This window comes from Miniopterus schreibersii, assembly GCF_964146895.1.
Source record: "Miniopterus schreibersii genome assembly, chromosome: 2".
NCBI lineage: Eukaryota > Metazoa > Chordata > Mammalia > Chiroptera > Miniopteridae > Miniopterus > Miniopterus schreibersii.
The window spans coordinates 97,391,205-97,412,912 of record NC_138102.1 but is presented as its reverse complement, the minus strand read 5'-3'; the positions used below and the strand labels follow the sequence as shown (position 1 = coordinate 97,412,912).

The 21,708-nt window shown below is 39.7% G+C and overlaps 1 protein-coding gene across 5 annotated transcripts in view; it reads left to right on the top strand.

The window, feature by feature from the left end:
* The first annotated feature begins 6,722 nt into the window (after window positions 1–6,722).
* The window catches only part of ZMYM5 (zinc finger MYM-type containing 5), a 41,121-nt gene continuing 26,135 nt past the window's right edge, over window positions 6,723–21,708 (top strand). Inside the window, exons 1-4 of one of the 5 annotated variants that reach the window (XM_081126814.1) lie at window positions 6,723–6,886; window positions 7,762–7,834; window positions 17,967–18,459; window positions 18,699–18,792. In XM_081126814.1, coding sequence (XP_080982940.1) covers window positions 17,977–18,459; window positions 18,699–18,792 — 577 coding nt within the window. In that variant the 5' untranslated portion in view covers window positions 6,723–6,886; window positions 7,762–7,834; window positions 17,967–17,976. Of the gene's footprint in view, window positions 7,184–7,761; window positions 7,835–12,212; window positions 12,262–17,966; window positions 18,460–18,698; window positions 18,793–21,708 lie in introns of those variants that run through there. The other 4 variants (XM_081126817.1, XM_081126815.1, XM_081126816.1 and 1 more) reach the window with 4 other exon arrangements.

Below are 21,708 nucleotides of genomic sequence, written 5' to 3'. Positions count from 1 at the left end.
ACCTGAGAAAAAAGTCCTCTGCCATATGGTGAAATGACTCAGCAGGGGAATCCAGAGGGCTGCCCTCTGAGCTCTATCCCCCAAGCCAGTATCCATACATTCTCCTCACACAGCTCTTGTCCACTCTGTCCTCCCTCTGCTGGAGCCCAAGGTGAGTGCCTGCATAAGTAAATTTGTGTGCTTGGTTCTTTAAGAGGGTGCCTGCATTTCCAGCCATCTCTCATTGGAAGACAGAAATCCTGCTGCTTTTCACAGCCAGATGTTATATGGGCACCATTCTCAGTTCTGGTGCTCTGGGCTGGGAAGCCCAGCTTGGGGTTTAGACCCCAGGGTTCTCAGTAGGAAGCCCCCACAGCTGAGCTATCCCTTGGTACCTTCAGCTGCTGCTTGTGGGATCCCATCAGCCCTCTAATGCCTCCATACTGCCTACCAGTCTCTATGTGGTCTCCACTTTTCCTCCTTGGTTATAATGGTGCTCTCCAGGTGGTCTTCAATTGCACTTGATTATTCAGGGTGGTTTTTCTATATTTTAGTTGTAATTCCAGTTTAGTCCTTGGAGAGTGTCAGTGTAGCTTCCACTCAACCCGCTGCCATCTGGAATCTCTCAATTTTTTAATTTAAACATACTATTTAAATAAAAATTTTAAAGTTTCAGTATATGCTTTCACTAATTTTCACTGATTACTAACATTTTGCAATATCTACTTTACAACTCCCTTTCCCTCTCTCTATGCTTGTTTTTTCCAAAATGAGTTGGATTAATTGCAGAGTTAATGTTGCTTTGCCCTTAAATTCTTCAGTTTGTGTTAAATAATAAGGGTATTCTCTTGCATAGATATAGATATATCAAATTCCATTGATATGATAGTCTCATCTAGTATTCAAATTTTATCAGTTATCTTAATATTTTCCATTATCCCCTGCCTTTGTCCAGGATCTGGTCCATGAACAAGTGTTGCATTTAGTTGTCAGTTCTCTTTTGTCTCTGTGAATTTGTGATGGCCCCTGAGCCTGTCGTTAGTTAGTTTTACCGTTCCAAAGAGCCCAGGCCAGCAGGGGTTTTTTTTGTTTTTCTTTTAAACATATCTCTATTGATTTCAGAAAGAGGAAGGGAGAGGGAGAGAAAGACAGAAACAGCAATGATGAGAGAGTTGTCATCAATCCGCCACCTCCTGCATGCCCCCAACTGGGAATCAAGCCCACAACCTGGGCATGTGCTCCGACCAGGAATCAAACCATGATCTCTTGGATCCTAGGTCAATGCTCAACCACTGAGCCATGCCCAGCCAAGCAGGCCAGCAATTTTAAAGATAGTTCCTGAGTTTTTAATATGTTATCCCTGTGATTCGGGCCAATGCCTTACTTGTAGCCTGTGAGACCCTGAAACAGGACCAGCTAAGCTGTATCTGGATTTCTTACCCACAGAAACAAGGAGATAATAATTGCATTGAGAAAGAAAGAAATGTATTATTTCACAGTTCTGGAGGCCAGAAATCCAAAATTAGTTTATGTGGGCCAAAAGCAAGTTGGTCCCTCTGGAGGCTCTAGCAAAACATTGATTTCTTACCATTTTCTGCTTTGAGTGGCTATCACAATTTTTAACATGCGGCCACATCATTTCAATATTTACCTATATGGTCACATTGCTTTCTTGTCTTTTGAGTGTCAAATTTTATAAGGGTCCCTTTTGTAAGTATACCTATAAGTGCATGAAGGCCCACACCTATTATCCCATATTCTTCCTTACTCAAGGCCGTTAATCATTTGCAAATTTTTGCCTTGTAAATATTTACAGATTTCAAGGATTAGGAACTATTAAAGTTATTTTATTTTTATTGATTTTAGAGAGATGAAAGAGGGGGGAAAGAGGGGGGAACATCGAATTGTTGTTCCACTTATTGATGCATTCATTGGTTGATTTTTTTTTTAACTATATTTATTTTATTTTATTTTTTTATATATCTTTATCGATTTCAGAGAGAGGAAAGGAGAGGGAGAGAGACAGAAACATCAATGATGAGAGAGTCATTGATCGAGCCCGCAACCCGGGCATGTGCCCTGACCGGGAATCGAACCCTGATCGCTTGGATCCTAGGTCGATGCTCAACCTCTGAGCTACGCCTGGCTGGGCACATTGGTTGATTCTTGTATGTGCCCTGACCAGGGATCAAACCTGCAACCTTGGTGTAGGGGGACAATGCTCTAACCAACTGAGGTACCCAGCCAGGGCTTAAGTTGTGTTTTTGTTTGTTTAGTTTTTAATATTACTCCAGTTCATTAAATAATGAAACAAGGTTTATGCTGCATATTCCAACAATGTTTAAATAAAAATCTTGAAATATAAAGGCTTAATAAGCCCTGGCTGGTGTGGCTCAGTTGGTTGGGCGCCATCCCATTTACCAAAAGTTGCGGGTTTGATTCCTGGTCAGGGCATGTGCCCGGGTCGAGAGCTCAAACCCTGGTAGGGAGAGTGCAGGAGGTAGCCAATTAATGTACTCTCACATCAGTGTTTCTCTTTCTCTCTCCCTCTCCCTTCCTCTCTCTCTAAAAACCAATTTTAAAAAAATTTAAGGCTTAATAAAATTTTATAGTCTTTATGTGATATGCACTATTTCTAGCCCAGGAATAAATATGGAGGACAATAGGCATTTTTTTATATCATGGATTAGCAACATTTAGCATCAATAATTACACAAATCCATAAGCAAACAAAAAATTCCATTTTTTTCATTTTGGTGGGTTGAAGTTTTTTTAAATAAATATATACAATATTCAGACTGTCCATTTCTTCTGGTCTGAGTTTTGGAAGATTGTATCTTTTAAATAATTGAAACACAAAACAAAGTTTGGGCACCTAGAAGTGGGGCATTTTTATAAATGCCTAAAAAATATAGAAGTTGATTTGCAACTAGACGTGTTGAAGCTGGAAGGCGTTAAAGAAGGAAATTTTCCTGATAAACATATTTTAAGTTACAGCTTTCCTCTAATTCTGCTTTGGGTCTTTCTCACATATTTTGACATCTCGTGTTATTACCATTTCATTCTTAAGCATTTTTTCATTTCTTTGATAACTTCCTTTTACCCCAACAGTTACATAGTTTTCAAACATCAAGGGTTTATTAATTTTGTTATTATTTAAATTTTATTGGATTATGGTTGTAGAGCATGATCTGTATGATAGTTTTCAAATTCATTAAGGATTAAATTATGGCTAAGTCTGATCTATTGTTGTAAATTTAAGGTGTCCTCAAAAAATGTATACACACTTTAAATAATTATTAATTACAATGTGTTAAGCCTGAAAAGAAACATCAATTGAGCTATCAGTTGTTAAAAGTGTGTATATTTTTTGGGACACCCTGTATTTTTATTGTAAAAACTGTCTATTTGCTAATTGTGTAATTCTGTATATACATATATCTACTACTTATTTTTTTATCTCCTTGGTCTATCAGTTTCTGAGAGTGGGAACATTAAAATCTTCAAATAAAACTGTTTATTGATTTATCTAATTCTCACTTTATTTCTTGTTTTGCTTTACTGCTATATAATAGTGCTATATTAGCTTCTTAAGGCTGCCATTACAAATTGCCAAAAACTTGGTGGTTTAAAACAACAGAATTACAAAGGTTATCATGATCATAGATCATAACATTTGTGGGGTGGAGGATCAGAGAGAAAAGAAACTAAGGGAATTAAACACTCATATAAACCAACAACAAAACAAAACAAAACAGCGTTTTAAGCAAGAAAATGAGGAAAACTTATTAGGAGAGAAGAGACAAACACTGAAAAGCTTAAAATGGCTGGTTGATTTTTCAATCTTTCTTCCCCCTCCTCTAATAATGTTTAAGATTAATGATTTCCTATACTACTCTCTTGAGACGGTGGAACTATTCGGTATCTATACTGTCCAAGGCAGCTACTAGGAGTAATAGTTTAAGTAACTTGCTAGCTAGTGACAGATTCAGAGGCAGGTAATCTGCCTCCAGAAAGTGTATGCTTAGTCCCAATGCTTCTGCTTTTCCACAAATGGTGAGTCCTTAATTATTAAAAGATCCAGAATAAATAACGTTGTCTTGTTCCTATCAATTTCACAATTTTTTTATTTGGCTCTTACAACATCCTGTATTTTATTACAAAATAGCAAGTGAAGCTGAGGGAAAGTAAGAGATGGCCCTGGACAGCTAGCTCAGTTGGTTAGAGGGTCATCCCAATATGCCAAGGTTTTGGGTGTGATTCCTGGTCAGAGCACATATAAGAAATAACCAATCAATGCATAAATAAGTGGAACAACAAAGTGATGTTTCTCTCTCTCTTTCTCCCTTCATTTCTTTCTCTAAAATCAATAAATAAAGAAAAAAGTGGAATTCTTATTTCCATTGAAAAAAAAAAATAGTCAAGGACTTGTAATTAGCCAAAGACCAAACAAGAATTTGAATGCAAGTCTTCTGTCCTGGGAAGCTCAATGTCACTCAGCTTTATCTTACTCCCACTTTATTTTAGTTTGCTCCTGTGGTCTGTATAGAAGCCATTGTCCCCTGGCCTGTGTGGCTCAGTTGTTTGGGCATAGTCCTGTGCCTGTTTCCTGGTCAGGGCATATGACAGGTTTCCAGCTTGATCCCTGGTAGGGGGCATGCAGCAGGAAGCCGATCCATAGATGTTACTTTCTCCCTCTCCCTCTAAAAATCAACAAAAATCTTCTTTAAAAATTCTAGCAATTAAAAAATAAGGAAGCAGTTGTGTTTATCTTAATTAAATTTCTTAATTTATTTAGGAAACAAATTTTTGTGACATTAAATCCATTAACATATATTATCACCAATGAAGACTTTTTGTCCTAATTTTTTTAAATTTATCTTTATTGTTGAAAAGATTACATGTCCCCTTTTTTCCCTATTACCTCCTCCGCCCCACACCCACCCCCTTCCCCCCCAGGCCTTCACCATACTATTATCTGTGTACCTGGGTTATGCATATATGCATATAAATTCTTTGGTTAATCTCTCCTCACCATCCCCCTACCCACGCCATCCCTCTGAGATTTGTCAGTCTGTTCCACGCTTCTATGTCTCTGAATCTATTTTGTTCATCTGTTTTCCTAAATTTTCAACATTCTCTGAAATTGTTGCAGCACACCAAGGTAAGAGTTTTCATTGGGAAATGGACCTGGTACTCACCATTATCAGGGAAAAGAAATGTTACCAGTTTTTCACAGTGCTTTAGAAAATACATGACATGTGGCTACTGAACCTAACAATTTTAAGTCTCTGGCAGACCTTACTTTAAATTATATCTATAGAGCCCAGCTGGGCGTGGCTCAGCATTTGAGCACTGACCTATAATCCAGGAGATCAGTTTGATTCTTGGTCAGGGCATATGTCCAGGTTGCAGGCTTGATCCCCAGTAGGGGCATGCAGGAGGCAGCCAATCAATGACGACTCTCTTATCATTGATGTTTCTCTCTCGGAAATCAAAGATTTTTTAAAATTATATCTATAGAGCTTTCTCTATCAACTCAACTTACCTCTGGTTTGCATTTACATGTGCTTAACACAAGAGGGATGACTATAATTTATAAGTTATGAAAATGTTGGAAATACGTTACTTCATTTATTCCCAACCAATAATTGAGGGCTGCAAATAAAAAAATCTTGGTGACATTAGGAATATCCATGAAATACAGCACTGTGAAGAAAACCAGGACTCTCATCAGCCTATGAACATCCTTTTGTCTCAGGTGAATTGCGACTGTAACTCAATAAACCTATCTTTACCATAAGTAACCAGAAGAAGTAATCAAATGCGGCTCAACCTGTTTTTCACTTAAATGATGTTATCTGTGTTTCCAGACATTATGATCCAAATGGTTTTTCACAAACTTCCATTAAACCCCACTCCATCGCTGTAATACCACTAACAGTCGCTAGGGGAAAACGCAGGCCGACGGCGAGGGCACCCAGAGCCGCAGCGCCTCCATCTTGGCCTCTTCGGCGAAGAGCGGCGTCTGGGTTTCCCTGCCATTTCCGGTTCCCGGGCCCTACGCAGATGCTGGGAGCGGGCTATTCCTTGGCCGAATGGCGTAGCTCAGCGGGGGCTGCCCGAGACATGTCGCCCAGCCCAAAAGGCCCGGTTCCGGGTGGGTCCCGACAAGATGGAGGACGCCATCTCCTCCCGCAGCCATTACCAGCAGCGGGGCTGCTCTTCACCGGACGAGACGCAGGTGGACCTGCGTCATCCCCAGATTACTCAAGCACACCTTCGCCCGCGGGCCCCGCTGGCCCACGGCTGCCCCCACCCGGCGGCCCGCACTGGGCCTCCAGGACCTGGACATGAGGGTGTTGGGGACATCGAGGCGGCGTCCCTCCCTCAGCAGGTCCGCTAGGAACCGTAGCGACCCCGTCCCAAGCGAGGGCAGGCGGCTCGGCCTGTGTCTCGGGCCGTCCCGAGATGATTAGCAACCTCCCGCCGGTTCTTCAGAGAGCGAGCTTGTGACCGGGCGGCGACAAAAAAAATACTCGGGCCACTAACCTAATAGATCCGGCGAGGCGGGGGCAGGGGCGGGGCAGGAGGGAGGGACAGTGCTCTGGTCCCGGCCGGGGGTGTGGCCTGTGCCTCGCGGACAGCCCCCGGGCCATCCCTTCCAGGGGTCCTGAAGGAAGGCGGACGCCGCTAATGGACGAGCCCTGGGTGCCCCGGCTGGACCTCCCCGCCAGCCAATGGAAGCGAAGGGGGCGGGGCCTGCCCGTGTTCGGCGCACCGCAGCTTCAGCCGCCTGCTCTCAGCGCCTAATCCCGGACTGCACTGAGCGGAGTTGTGCGCGTCGCCCAGGGGGGTGGGTCGGGGAAGGGGAGGTTTCGTTCGGAGGAGCTGCAGCCAGAACCGGGTGAGGCTTGTCTCCGCGGTCCTCGCATTCCAGGCCCGCCGACAGTGGGGGTGGCTGGGCGCAGCTCAGGCTCAGGAGGCGGAGATGGGCTAGGGAGGCCTCCGGAACCTCCCACCGGCCCGGGACTAACCCCCACGGCTCGGCCGCCGCCGTCGCCGCCGCCGCTACGCGTCGGTCCCTGGGGACTAGTCCGGGCTCACTCCTGTCCTATCGCAGCTCAGGGCTGCGGGCTCGCAGGCGAGGCCTGGTGGCCCGGGCGGGGACGCCGCGGGCATTTTCCTTTCTGTCCGGGAGAAGGTATGGGAGGGGCACCAGGTCCTCCCGCTCTCAGGGCTGTGCCAGAGCCTGGGGTTCCCAAGTTTGGGGGCGAGGTTCCGCGTCCGCGCCGTGGTCTGCTCCCCGCTCCTCTTTAGGTCTTACTGGGGCGCGTTTCTCATGGTGGACCGGGGGCCGAAGGGGCGCAAGTCTCGGGACATACATGGGAGATTTCAGACCTGTGCATCTCCTACCTTGGTGCCTGGAGTGACGTGGAAGACACCGGCTGGGTCTATTTGGGAGGGGACGCCATTCCCTTGCTGGCGTCCAGGCAACGTTTGCCCCGCCCGCCCTTTGAGCTGCCTTGATGCCTCTGCCCCCACCCCCACCCCGTTCCCACCCCCGTTCTGTAGTTTGAGGGAACAGACTCAGCTCTGTCTGGTGGTGCGGTCACTGTAGTTTTTTAAAGCTGGTTTCCCCGCCGCTTTGGAGGATGGGGGAGGGCAAAAGAGCGCCGAACTCTTATTCTTTGTCCCTCTTCTTCCCTCTGCAGGGTGGGAATTGTGTAGCGTCCAGGTTGGCTGTAACTAAACAGTTTTTCATCTTTTCTCCCATTCTAGGACCGGGAATCACTTTCAGGCCAGTCTGGTGACGCTTTGGCAGAAATTAAGGAGGAAGATATCTCCTTTATGAGTAATTTAATCCTGTTTTTCTGCTTCATACACTGAATGCAATAGTACAGTGGTGTTCTGTGTGATTTAACTTTCTGTTATCTTGAAGGCAAAGAACCAGTTGCCTCGGTGGACCCTGTCCCCAGAGCCCTGCTAGGTTTGGAAGTGGGTGGTGATACTTACCATCACTGATACTCTCTAGAGTTCCAAAATAGGACTTAAAGGTAGTTTTATTTTACAGGCTTTGCATTTAATATATTTTCCTTCCTTTATAATGGATCCAAAATTTTTTTGTTTGCTGTTGGATTAAGAAAAATCTAACTCTCCTGTTGTTTTAAAGTTGACAATATTTTTTGTATGTGTTTGTCTGATATTTGAGTTATGTTTATGTAACCTGCTGGTCCCCCACCCAGCATCACATCAGGAGGTAATCTAGTTGTCACACTACATGGTTCTGAGATTGACCACTAAATTGGTAGTGACCACCTGATCCTTCCATTATGAAGTGAATGTGCTTTTTCCTTGTTACCAGAAAGGAATCTATTTGGTGTTCATTTTGGCACAATAAAATGCCCAGTTCTCTGTCAGCTATTCAGGTAATAGTTTTAACCACCAATTCTTGCTTGAATCAAGAATTTTATTAAGGAGTCTCAAAATGGTGATTTTTTTTTTTTTTAATCTTTATTGATTTCAGAGAGAGGAAGAAGGGAGAGGGAGAGAGAGAGTTGAAACATCAGTGATGAGAGTCATCATTGATCGGCTGCCTCCCTCACGCCCCCCAACTGAGGATCCAGCCCACAACCTGGGCATGTGCCCTGACCAGGAATCAAACCACCACCTCCTGGATCCTTGGTTGATGCTCAACTGCTGAGTCACACCCAGCTGGACAAAATGATGATTTTTTTAAAAAAAATCTAATTCTACATTTATTGTCTGGGATTCTGTACAGTCTTTGGTCTGCCTATTTTGTCCTTTAAAGCTGATCAAGCAATTTTCCATTGGTATTCAAAAAGAAACTTGTTGATCTCCCATAGTAGCATTCCTGCCTTCCCTTTCCCTTGTTGCTCCTGACCAAAGTTGGCTTTCACTTACACTGTGTTATGCTTCGTAGCACACCTCTTTAGTTAGTTAGACTTAGGACAGTGTGTTAGGAGGTAGAGTGCTATGTCTAGCTTTTAGGAATGAATATTGTTCAACTGGGTAATTTTCTTAGGAAACCTGAAGTGATATTTCACTTTCCCCTGCTAGTTTGGGGAGATGATAGGACGTGGGTATGGCTCTAGTAGATCTGTGATGGGCCTTCACAGGGAAAGGGAACTAGCAGGGACTAAGATCACAAGGTAACAAGTCACTGACCCGGTTACACTCACTTAGAAAAGCCACTTTTCTCATCAGAGTGTTTCTAGGGTATTTCATCATGATGTCAAACAAAGGATCGGGTTTTAGTGGTATCCAGAGTACACATCTGCTCTCGTTGGCAAGTGCAAACTAAGTAAGGTCAATACTTAAACCTGTATTGTGCACATTTACAAATGTACATCTTAATTAAATGCACTTTTAGCATGCACATTTTTAAATGGGTAAGTTATGTGTGTCTTCTCAGGATTGGTATGAAAATTGAAATAAGTATAAAAATTGGTAAAGTACCTGGTTTAAGGGGCTTTACCCAAAAATAGCCTGCTGCCAAGTTATGGCACACACACATTAATGGCAGCTCTAATTCTTATCCTTTTTTTTTTTACATGATTTCCTTAGCTTTATCTTTCAAGCCTTTTGCTGAGTTTTCCACTTCTACTAAATTTTAATTTCTGGAAGCTCTTTTTATGTAAGAAGTGTTCCTTTTTTATGGTCTTTTGTTCATCCCTTATCCATCTTGAGTACTGATAACTTTGTGGTTTTTCATTTTACATTTCCTTTTTCCTGTATTATCTCTCCTTTGTTTTTATCTCTTTTAACTATTTTTCTTATCAGCTTTTCTCTGATATTTCCTAATTCTTGACTGGTCACCTCCTGATCAAGAATTGGGAAGTAGAAAGCAGTTTGGAAGAGTGAGTGGGGCTTTCAGGTTGAAGCTTCACTCTAAGATGACTCTTTAGGACAATTGATGGGGAACCTCTTGAGTCCTTATCTTTAGGTCTTTCCTTTTGCTGGTTCCTAATTCCACAGAGAAGAGTGTTTCTGAGAAAGAAGACTTCCAGAAAATAGTCTGCTGCCTGGAAGATAGAGGTCTGGATGTTGCTCCCTGGGATCAGTGGGATTTGAGCCATTTCATTTGTATGATATTGAAGCAGACATCCTTGCTTGGTGAACCCAAGACATTCTATCTTCTCCAGAGAATAAAAGTCTAGAACCTGTGCCAGGGTGGGGAAAGACCTGTCACCATGAACATGTAAGGAGGGATGGGATTGAGGATTTCCCAACGTTCTTAGTTTAGCCACCTACTCCTATTCCAGGGATATCTGGAGCCCTTTAAGGCTTTGGTAGCCTAAATCAGAATGTTTCTCAGCTTTTTCCATCACGGTTTTAGAGTTTGGCTCTCAGGTTAGCTTAGTTAACTGCTCATCCATCTGCTCTTCCGCTTACAAAATTTTGTTGTTTTTGCCCAGCTGGTATGGCCCTGCTGGTGTGGCTCAGTGGGTTGAGGGTTGTCTAATACACCAGGAGGTCATAGTTTTGATTTCTGGTCAGGGCACCTGCCTGGGTTTCAGCCTTGATCCCCAGTAGGGGGCGTGCGGGAGGCAGCCCATCAATGTTTCTTTCTCATCAGGTTTCTCCATTCCTCTCTCTAAAAAATCAATTAAAATGTTAATTTTGTTTCTTTTTTTCCTGTGTGGTGTTTCTGGAGACTTAGAAAGGTATGAAGTTAATTGTGATCAACCTAGCAGCTTAATCCCTATTGATTTCTAGATGGCAGTTTTGTACTTAGTCACTTCAGTAATCCTCTTGCTGTTTGTGGTAGGGTTCACCTTTATTTTGTTTGTGACTTTAAATGGGAATGCTTGTAGTATATATTCACTAAACAAGGTGGTGGTTTTGGAATTGAGATTATTTTCATGTAAATATATAAAGTAAGAGTTGTTAGTTTTGTGAAAGTATAAGTAGCATACATCCTAATTATCTTTTTTTAAATCCCGACTGGAGGACATGCTTAGAGAGAGAAACATCAGTGTCAGAGAGAAACATTGATCGGTTGCCTTCCATATGTTCCCTGACTGGAGATCAAACCCACAACCAAGGTATATGCCCTGACCTGGAATGTAACCAGCAACCTTCCAGTGCACGGGATGCTCAACCAACTGAGCCACTCCAGCCCGGCCATCCTAATTATCTTTAATAGAGCCTAGAAAATACAGATGTGCTTATAGGCGGCCAAAATGAACCTTTGAAACAATAAAAAAAAATGTATATGTATATATTTAAATATATCTATTGATTTATATATTTAAATATATCTTTATTGATTTAAGAGAGAGAGGAAGGGAGGGGGGAGAGAGAAACATTAATGATGAGAGGGTCATTGATTGGCTGCCTCCTGCATGCGCCCAACTGGGGATCGAGCCCGCAACCCAGGCATGTGTCCTGACCGGGAATCGAACCGTGATCTCCTGGATCCTAGGTTGATGCTCAACTGCTGAGCCATGCCTGGCCAGCCACAATAAATATTTTTAAATACTTTAAGGTGATTTTAATTTTTGTAGGTTCATAAGCAGATTAGTTTACCTTTCTCCTCATGTGCTAATCTTGTCATTAATATCTCCACATTTCTCTTTGAGTTTCAGTGTTTTAACTGGTTCTTTTAAATATGTAAGTTTCTAATTGTACATAAATATAATTGCATATTGAATGGCTATTATTCAGTTAATTTTTTAATTACATGATTTGAAGAAAATTAGTGATACTTAATTATAACTTAATTCCTTAAAAATTTTTTGCAACTTTTAAACAGCACATTTAAAAAAACTGTGACACCAAAGTGTACATTTAAAAATGGTTAAGCAGTTGAGCATCAACCTATGATCCAGGAGATCACCGTACGATTCCCAGTCAGGGCACATGCCGGGTTTTGGGCTCCATCCCCAGTGTGGGGCGTGCAGGAGACAGCCAATCGATGACTCTAATCATTGATGTTTTTCTCTCTCTCCTCTCCCTTCCTCTCTGAAATCAATAAAGACATATATTTTTTAATTTAAAAAAAAAAAGGTTAAAATGGCAAGTTTTATGTTTTATTTATATATATAATGTTATGTACACTTTTTTAGACTTAATGCTATTTCATACTTAATAGACTACTGTAGAATGTAAACATAACTTTTATTTGCACTGGGAAACCAAAAAATGTGTATCACCCTTTATTGCAATATTCACTTCATTGCAGTGGTGTGGAACTGAACCTCCAATTTTTCCAAGGTGTGCCTATTAAAACAACAGTGAGATGAGATGTTACTTAAGGTAACTCAGTATAATCGGGCAAAGTACCCTCATATATATGCTTGTTTTAGTGTTAGCTCTTATCTTTACCCCCTAAGTAAACACCCTGTTAACTTTGCAAGGTCATTATCCATTACCTAGAGACAGTTTACATTTGAGTCCTGCTTTGGTTTCAGCCTTTTTTTTTTTTTTTAACCTTTCTTGCTGAAAGTACTACATATGTCCCTCTTATCCCTCAATTGATCTCCTCCCACCGTACCCCTCCCCCCAGGCCTTCACCTCACTGTTATCTGTGTCAATGGGTTATGCATATATGCATATAAATTCTTAGGTTAACCTCTACCCAGCCATCCACCCCTGCCTTCCCTCTGAGATTCATCCATCTGTCCCATGCTTCTGTATCTCGATCTGTTTTGTTTATAAGTTTATTTTCTCATTAGATTCCATATATGAGTAAGATCATGTGACACTTGTCTTTCTCTGACTGACTTATTTTGCTTAGCATAATACTCTTCAGGTCCCACCATGCTGTTCCATAGGGCAAGGGATCTTTCTTTTTTACAGCTGTATAGTGTTCCATTATGTAAATGTACAAGAAGATACTTGATATGATTTCAGTCTTCTTGAACTTGTAGAGACTTGTTTTGCGTCCTGACGTGTGTCCTAACATATCTTTGAGAATATACCATGTGCACTTGAGGAGAATATGTATTCTGCAGCTTTGGAATATAATGTTCTGTGAATGTCACTTAAATCCATCTGATCTAGTGTGTCATTTAGAGTCACTGTTTCCTTGTTGATTTTTTGGTCTGGAAGATCTATCCAGTAAAGTCATTGGGGTGTGAACATCCCATACTATGTCCAGAAGTTTTATTTTTCACTTCAGCCTGTGGGAGTCCTTTGTTCTGAGGTGGGTCTCTTGTAGACAGCATATATTTGGGTCTTGTTTTCTTACCCATTCAGCTACCATATGTCCTTTGATCGGAGTGTTTAATCCATTTATATTTAAGTTGTTATTAATAGATACTTATCTATTGCCATTTTATTTCTTTATGTCTCTGTTTCTTGTTCTATTCCCACTTCTTATTACAGCAGTCCCTTTAACATTTCTTGCAATGCTAGTTTCGTGGTAATAAATTCCTTTAGCCTTTTTTATCTGGAAAGCTCTTTATTTCACCATCTGTTTTGAATGATAGCCTTGCTGGATAGAGTATGCTTGGTTTCAGATCCTTGTTCTGCATTACCTTGAATACTTCATGCCATTCCCTTCTAGCCTGTAGAATTTCTGATGAGAAATCAGCTGACAGACTTATGGGAGCTCCTTTGTAGGAAACATTGCTTTTTTCTTGCTGCCTTTAAGATTCTCTTTTTGTCTCGAATTTTTGGCATTTTCGTTATGATGTGTCTGTGTGTGGGCCTCTTTGGGTTCTTTTTGCCTCCTGAACTTGTGTGACTTTTTACTTGACTTAAGTTTGGGAAGTTTTCTGTCATTATTTCTTCAAACAGGTTCTATAATCCTTGCTTGCTTGCTACATCTTCTGGCACACTTATTATTGTTACATTTCATGTTGTCCCAAAGCTCCCTTAAACGGTCCTCCTATTTTTTAATTGTTTTTTGTTTTTCTGATTAATTTTTTTTCTACCGTCTTCTAATTGCCTGATCAGATCCTCAGCTTCTGCTAATCTGCTGTTCATTTCTTCCAATGTATTTTTTATTTCTACTGTGTCATTCTTAATTCTTTTCATAGTTTCCATATCTCTTCTCATACTGTTGAGCAGCCTTATGATCAGTACTCTGAACTCTATATCTAATAGATTGCTTATCTCCATTTCATATAGCTCTTGTTCTGGAGGAATCTTTTGTTCTTTCACTTCGGGCTTGTTTTTTGTCTCCCAATTTTGGCTGCTTGTTTGGATTTGTTTCTATGTTTTAGGTAGATCTGTTAGGACTCCCAGTCTTTTGGATGGTCTCTGGTGCAGGCCAATGCCAGACACTGTTTGTGACTGGCCTTGAGTACCCTGTTTGAAGTTTTCCACACTCCACACTTTGTGGTTCCCTCTGCTGGGGCTGGGTGTGTGTGGACAGGACCAAGATGTGCACCAGGGTCTGCTTTTCCGAGCCCCTGGGTCCAGAATCAAATCAAGCAAAGACTCAAAGCACCCAGAGGCTGTTATTCAGCCTCTTAATGAGCCTCAGGCTATAGACACTCCACAAGGTGCAGACAGAGGTTTTCCAGTAGGGTGGGGCAGTTGCTTCCTGCCAAGGCAAAAGCTGCTTGGAAGGTAAATGTCTGCCTGAGAAAGATGTCTTTCTGTGTGGGGAATGACTCAACACAGGCATCCAAATGGCTGTCCTCTGAGCTCTATTCCCCCAGCCAGCCACCCTGGATTCTCACACAGTTCTAGTCCACTCTGCCTTCCCTATCCTAGAGTCCAAGGTGGGTGGCTACACAGGAAACTTTGTGCATTGGCCCTTTAAGAGGGTGCCTGCATTTCCAGCTGTCTCTCCCTGGCAGACAGAAACCCTGCTGTTTTTCACAGCCAGATGTTATGCGGGCACCTTTCTCAGTTCTGGTGCTCTGGGCTGGGAAGCCCAGCTTGGGGTTTATACCTCAGAGTCCTCAGCGGGAACCCCCTACAGCTGAAGTATCCCTCCTGCTGCCTATGAGCCCAGCCAGCCCATGTGCTCCTCCACACTTCCTACCAGCCTTTATGTGGTCTCCACTTTTTGTCCTTGGTTATGAGGGTGCTCTGCAGCTAGTCTTCAGTTCCGGTTGATTATTCAGGATGGGTTTTCTATATTTTAGCTGTAATTCCAGTTTGATCCTGAGAGAGTGTCAGTGTAGCCACCACTCAATCCGCTGTCATCTTGGAAAATCCCCAGCCAAGCTTTTTGTATAGTGGTAATGTAATTTTGTATCAGCCTTCTCTGTGCAGATTTTCATTTGATTTTACATTATTTTATTTTACGTTAATTTTCATTTTATCATACAAAATTAAAATCAATTAAACATTAAATAGTTATAATTTGTAAATGAATGAGATACCACAAGACTAGATAAATGTTTAAGATTGATTAGACTGTTGTTGATATCCTAGGATATAGGCCAAGGATTTGCCTAAATACTCTATCATGACATAGGAATTTAACATTGTTTGCACCCTTTAGTATAGTCCAGGTAGACACTAGGGAATTGAATGTTCAGTTATCTGAATAAAAACCACGGAGTCATATATTATCCCCATTTACAGTTTACAGTTTAGAAAAGTAAAATTCATTGAAGTGAAGTAATTTGCTCAGTGACACATAGCTAATAAGGAAAGCCATAACGTTTTCTCTGTTTTTGAATAATGTTATAGAAATAGTAGAAACTTTTCTTTAGTCTTGTGTTTATGGAATTAAGAAAGTGTTAGATGGTTAAATTAAATGCACAATGGCTTTTAGTCGTGGTTAACTTTTATAATCTGGGATTTCGAAAATAGGTGAATACTTAAACTTTTTTCAGAGGTAGGTGACTGCAGTGAGCTGAGCATAAAGAAAAAATGCCCTTTGTATTATTTTCTTTTGAAAAGATTGAGACAGGACCTAGGACATAGCAGCCACAAGAGTCTACTGTGTAGTCAGCTATAGCTCTTTTCCAGAAATTGTTCTGTTTTGTTTTGCATTCAAATATAGAAAGGACAGAGTTCGTATATAACAGTTCTTATATTTCATAACTCAGTTAAGGCTAAATTATTGTCTCTTGCTTTTGAAAATCAACCACATACTAAGTTTACTGAAGGAGTGTTCGCCACGATCCCAACTTTTGTGTTTATTTTGTAACCCTTTTATACTGGTTCCTTAGATTCATTATTTCTGCATCTTTTAAATTGACTTATTTGAATGTTGATTTTGTTTTAATGAACTTGCTTATTGTAATTAAAGATGAGTGATTTTTTAAAATTGTTTTATACATTAATTTCATGTAACGTAGTAGTTGTAAGATAGATTCTGGAGTCAGATTTCTTGAATTTGAATCCTGACTCTATCCTTCCCAGCAATGGAGACTTGGGCAGGCCAGGCAGAGTCCTTATTTTCTGAGTCTTAGTTTGCTAATGGATAAAGTTGGAAAAATAGTTCCTACCTCATGTAAGCATTAACTAAATTAATATATTATTGACATAACACCTATTATGTGACTGTAACTATTATCAATTACATTACTTTGGAAAATTATAGGATAGAAATGTTACTTAGCATAGTTCAATATGAGGTGTTTAAAATGGAATGAAGTGAGTTTTTTATTAAAATATCTGACACCCATACAGTTTCCACCTCCTTTAGTCTCGAGTTACTAGCTAAGAAAATTCAGGCCAGCATCGATAAACTTACCTCTGCTTTCCACCTATCATTTCTCCATACTTACGTACATTCCAGTTATGCCTACTTTTTCCCTCTGGCTTTGGAGATAGTTGTGATATCTCTTCAAGGTTATGCCTGGCTAGTGTGACTCAGTGGTTGAATGTTGACCCCTGAACCAGGAGGTCACTGGTTCAATTCCTGGTCAGGGCACGTGCTTGGGTTTCGGTCTTGATCCCCGGTAGGGGGTGTGCAGGAGGCAGCTGATTGATGTTTCTTTCTCATCGATGTTTCTACCTCTCTGTTCCTCTCCCTTCCTCCTCTAAAAGCAATAAAAACATAAAATGTTTATTAAAATATAAAATATTTATTTAAAAAGATCAATTTCACCACCACCTGTGCACATGTCCTCATCTCAGCGGTATCCTCATCAGCCTCACTTTATTGATAATTCACTTCTCCAGATTCTTCAACTGTGTCCCTCTGTTGGATCCTTTCTTTTGTCATACCCAGTTGTCATACCGAGGTACAAAGAAATGTTTGTTGAATATAACAGAGTGATTAAGAATTTGGACCCTAGAATTAGAACCCTGAGTTTAAGTTCTATTTGGGCTTACCTAGAACAATTTAGTTAGCATCTCTTTCCTGATATGCAAAATGTATTAAATTATGCCTGTGTCACAGGGTTGTTTTTAGACTTTTACATAGAAAACACAGCATAATGTCTTACAATTCCAGGACGAGGACAAAAATGATTCGGAAAGATTTAATCATAGAGTTATGTTTGAAGTAGAGAATTTGAAAAAAAATTACAAAAGACTAGAGAAATAGGGATTGGGCAATACCATTCATTTTAGTAGATAGAAGTACATGTAGCATATTGATTATATTTGGATTCTGGATTATTAGTACTTGATAAATTATTTTTTTATTCTATTTTAAAGGAAGACAAGTATTTTTTCCTTCTAAAGGGGGAGTAAGTCAAATTGAGTATAACTGGTACTCAAAAATGTTTTATTATAATGTTGATGAGATGCTGTAGGAACTTAGTTCGTGTTTATATCAGTTAGCCTATGGTAAAGTTGATTTCCTTAAATGTTTCCCTTAAAGTCGCAGAACCTATTGATGGTGTAAATGAGGACTTTACTGTTAGTGGAGTAATTTTTTTAAGGACTACCAAAAATTGGATAATTAATTTTAATCTAATTCTTAAGAAGTAAGCATTATATGGTTAATGGGAGAGGAAAAACAGAATGGGTGACAGTGTTTTCCCTAAATGTTAGATAAAAATCACAAAGAATAGAATTTAAAATTTCATTTGTGCTAGTTCTTGCAATAATCATACTCTAACTCCCCCCACCCCCACCCCATTCTCTGTCTCTTACAGGTTCTTTGGCATGGACACAGGTTCAGTGGGAGGATTAGACTTGACTGAACAGACTCCTGTGTTATTAGGGAGTAAAGCCATGGCAGCTAGTCTCACAGATGTAGGAAATTCACTTGATCATCCAGTTAGTCCTTTAGTTAATAGATATAGAAACTCATTGGTGGAAGATGATGATGATGATGATGTTGTGTTTATTGAATCTATACAACCTCCTTCAACTTCTTCAATAATAACTGATCAAAGAAATTTTATATTTGCTTCATCAAGAAATGAAAAGCTACAAGGAAATGATTCCATAATTCCTTCCTCAAGAGATTTGGTTTCTCAGAAGGGAAATATAAGTGAGACTATTGTTATTGATGATGAAGAGGACATAGAAACAAATGGAGGGAAAAAGAAAAATTCTTTCAGTTTTATTGAATGGGGACTTCCAGGAACTAAAAACAGAACCAAAGATGTGGATTTCTCCACTTCCAGTCTTTCAAGAAGAAAGGTAAATGTAGGAATGGGTAATAGTGTTATCACTACAGAATCGACTCTGAAATTCAAATTGCTAATGTTACAACCTTAGAAACAGGTGTAAGCTCTGTGAATGCTGGGCGAGATATGAACTTAATGATTACACTTGTAACATCACTATAGAATACCAACTTGGGAGATGTCGCTAAAGGACTTCAGCCAAGTAGTTTTGGTGTTAACATACAAACATACACCCCATCTTTAACTTCACAGACCAAGACTGGAGTAGGACCTTTTAATCCTGGTAGAATGAATGTGACAGGAGATGAATTTCAGAACGGAGGATTTGCAACTCATCATAGTCCTGGTAAGCTGTGAGTGATCTTCTACCCCAAGTAAATAAACTTTCGGCTGTTATCTATCTCACTTATATTCTATGTGAAATACGTTCTTCTTCCTGGCTTTCAGGTTAATAGAATATTTTGCTGAATAAAACTGTGCAATTTACTTGGTTTCTGAACTTTCAGAAATTTAATCTATTTTACTAATTGTGGTTTACATCTAAAGTGTTTTCATTGAAAAACTCCATAACCACTACCACTGCCCTTGTTTACTAGTGTCTATTTTAATGTAAAAATCATAGAATAAAAAGATGGGTTGAACTAAAGGGGTATATAAAGTAATATTATGTAGTAATTGAATTTTATTTGATTTATAATTATGTAACTTGAAATTTCAGTTTTTGCTTAACAGGTGTTTATTTTTAAATTCCTTGTCTCTGGTTTTCATTTTTAAATCAGCATTTTATTGCTTAATTTTAAAGGTTTATTGCCTTTAATTCATAGACCTATATTTTTAAAAGTCTTGTTCTGAAAAAATTAAGATATAATGAAAGTTATTTAAAACTTAGCAGATCTTTTTTGTGGCTTTTTTCATGACATGTTGGGTTTTGATGGGAATTTTTTTGTTTTGTTTTGTTTTTAGAGGGGGAGGGTGTTCTTGGCAGTGTTTTTTGGCCTTTTTAGTACTTTTTAGCTATTGATCAACTTAGAATTTTGGGAAAGGACTGAAAAGTAATTAGAGCTATGAATCTAGTCACTCATTGCTTTAATGGAACACTAGTATTTTTTTTTCAATTAAACTTTTTCTCTGGTTATAAGAATACTATGTGGTTATTATAGAATATTTGAAAGAAATCATAGTCACCTTACTCCACTAACCAGAAGTGACCACTGTGTAAATTTCAGTTTGTTTGCTTTCAGTCTTTGTTTCTGTGGTTTTAAAAAATATAATTTAGAGCATGTTATATATAGTTTTGTATTTTGTTGGTTTACTTAGACTAAATTTTAGAACGTTATGTCATTTTGAAAATAGAAGTTTCATGGCTATAAAATATTCCTTTGTCTGAGGTACCCATTCCTCTACTTTCTTTTAGCATTTATATGGTTTCCTTTATTTTCTTTTTAATTTTTTATTTAATCCTCATCCAAGGTTATGTTTTTATTGATTTTTACAAAGAGTGAGTGAGTGTGAGAGAGGCAGAGACAGAGAGAAAACATCAATGTGAGTGAAACACACAGATCAGTTGTTTTCCCTACGTGCCTGATTGGGGATTGAAACCACAACCTAGGTATGGGTCCTGACGGTGTATGGGATGATGGTCCAGCCAACTAACCAACCCAGCTAGGGCTGTTTCTAGTTTTCTTAATTGTAAACAGGGTTCTCAAGAATATCTCTTTAAGTTTGGCACACTTGTCTATTTTCTTGAGAAAAGTTTATATAGATGGAATTGCTAAATCAAAATTTGAACGTATTTTTTAAAGCTTTTGATGGTTAATGCAAAATTTCCCCCACCAAAAAACTGTATTATTTTCTTACAACAAGAGTTTTTTTCCCATATTGTAAGCTTCCCACAGGGGTAGGAGTATTATTTAATGTTTACTAAACTGATCCCTAAAATGTGGTATCTTGATTTAATTTATATAACATTTTATAAGTTTTTTCACTCATGTTTGTGATCCATTTACTATGTACACCTTTTGTTGATTAAGAGTTAAGCCTGATAAGTAATATTATAAAAAATTGGGATCTCTATAATGAAAGATGTGTTAAAAGTAATTGAAGCCCTGTTGACATGGCTCAGTGATTGAGTGTTGACCTGTGAACCAGGAGGTCACCATTCGATTCCCAGTCAGGGCACATGCCCAAATTGTGGGCTCAGTCCCTAGTAGGGGGCGTGCAGGAGGCAGCTGATCAATGACTCTCTCATCATTGATACTTCTATCTCTCTTTCTCCCTCTTCCTTCCTCTCTCTGAAATTAATAAACACATAAAAAATGTAATCCCTTCACCTTTTTCACCCAGCCCCTAATTCCTCTCCCCTCTGGCAACCATCAGTCTGTTCTCTGTATTTATGAGTCTGTTTCTGTCTTGTTCATCTATTTTCTGTTTTCTTCTTTAGATTTCACACATAAATGAAATCATATGGTGTTTGTTTTTCTCTGTCTGACTTATTTCAATTAGCATAACACCCTCTAGGTTCATCCATACTGTCAGAAATAGTAAGGTTTCATTCTTTTTAAAGGCTGAGTAATCTCTTGTATATATGTACTGTCACTTTTTTATCCACTTGTTTATTGAATAGTGCCTCAGCTGTTTCCATATCTTGGATATTGTAAACAACATAAGGGTGCATATATTCTTTCAAATTAGCTTTTTGGTTTTTTTCCAGATATAGACTCAGAAATGGAATTGTGGGGTCATAAGGCAGTTTCATTTTTAATTTTTTGAGGACCCTCCATACTGTTTTCCATAGTGGATGCACAAATCTGCATTCCTACCAACACTTTACAAGGTTCCCTTTTCTCTACATCCTTACCAACACTTGTTTGTTAATTTATTGGATGTGGTGTTTGCTGATTTTTTTAACTTTATCTTTATTGTTGAAAGTATTACAAATGTCTCCTTTTTTCCCCCATTGATCCTCTCTCCCGTAACCCTCCCCCCAGGCCTTCACCCCACTATTGTCTGTGTCCATGGGTTATGCATATATGGATATAAATTCTTATGTTAATCTCTCCCCACACACCCCCACTTTCCCTCTGAGATTTGTCAGTCTGTTCCATGCTTCTTTATCTCTGTATCTGTTTTGCTCATCAGCTTATTTTCTTCATTAGATTCCACATGTGAGTAAGATCACTTGTAGAGAATCATTTTGTTTCCTAATATGTGGTCTCTGTTTGAGAATGTTCCATGTGCACTTGAGCAGAATGCCTATTCTGCT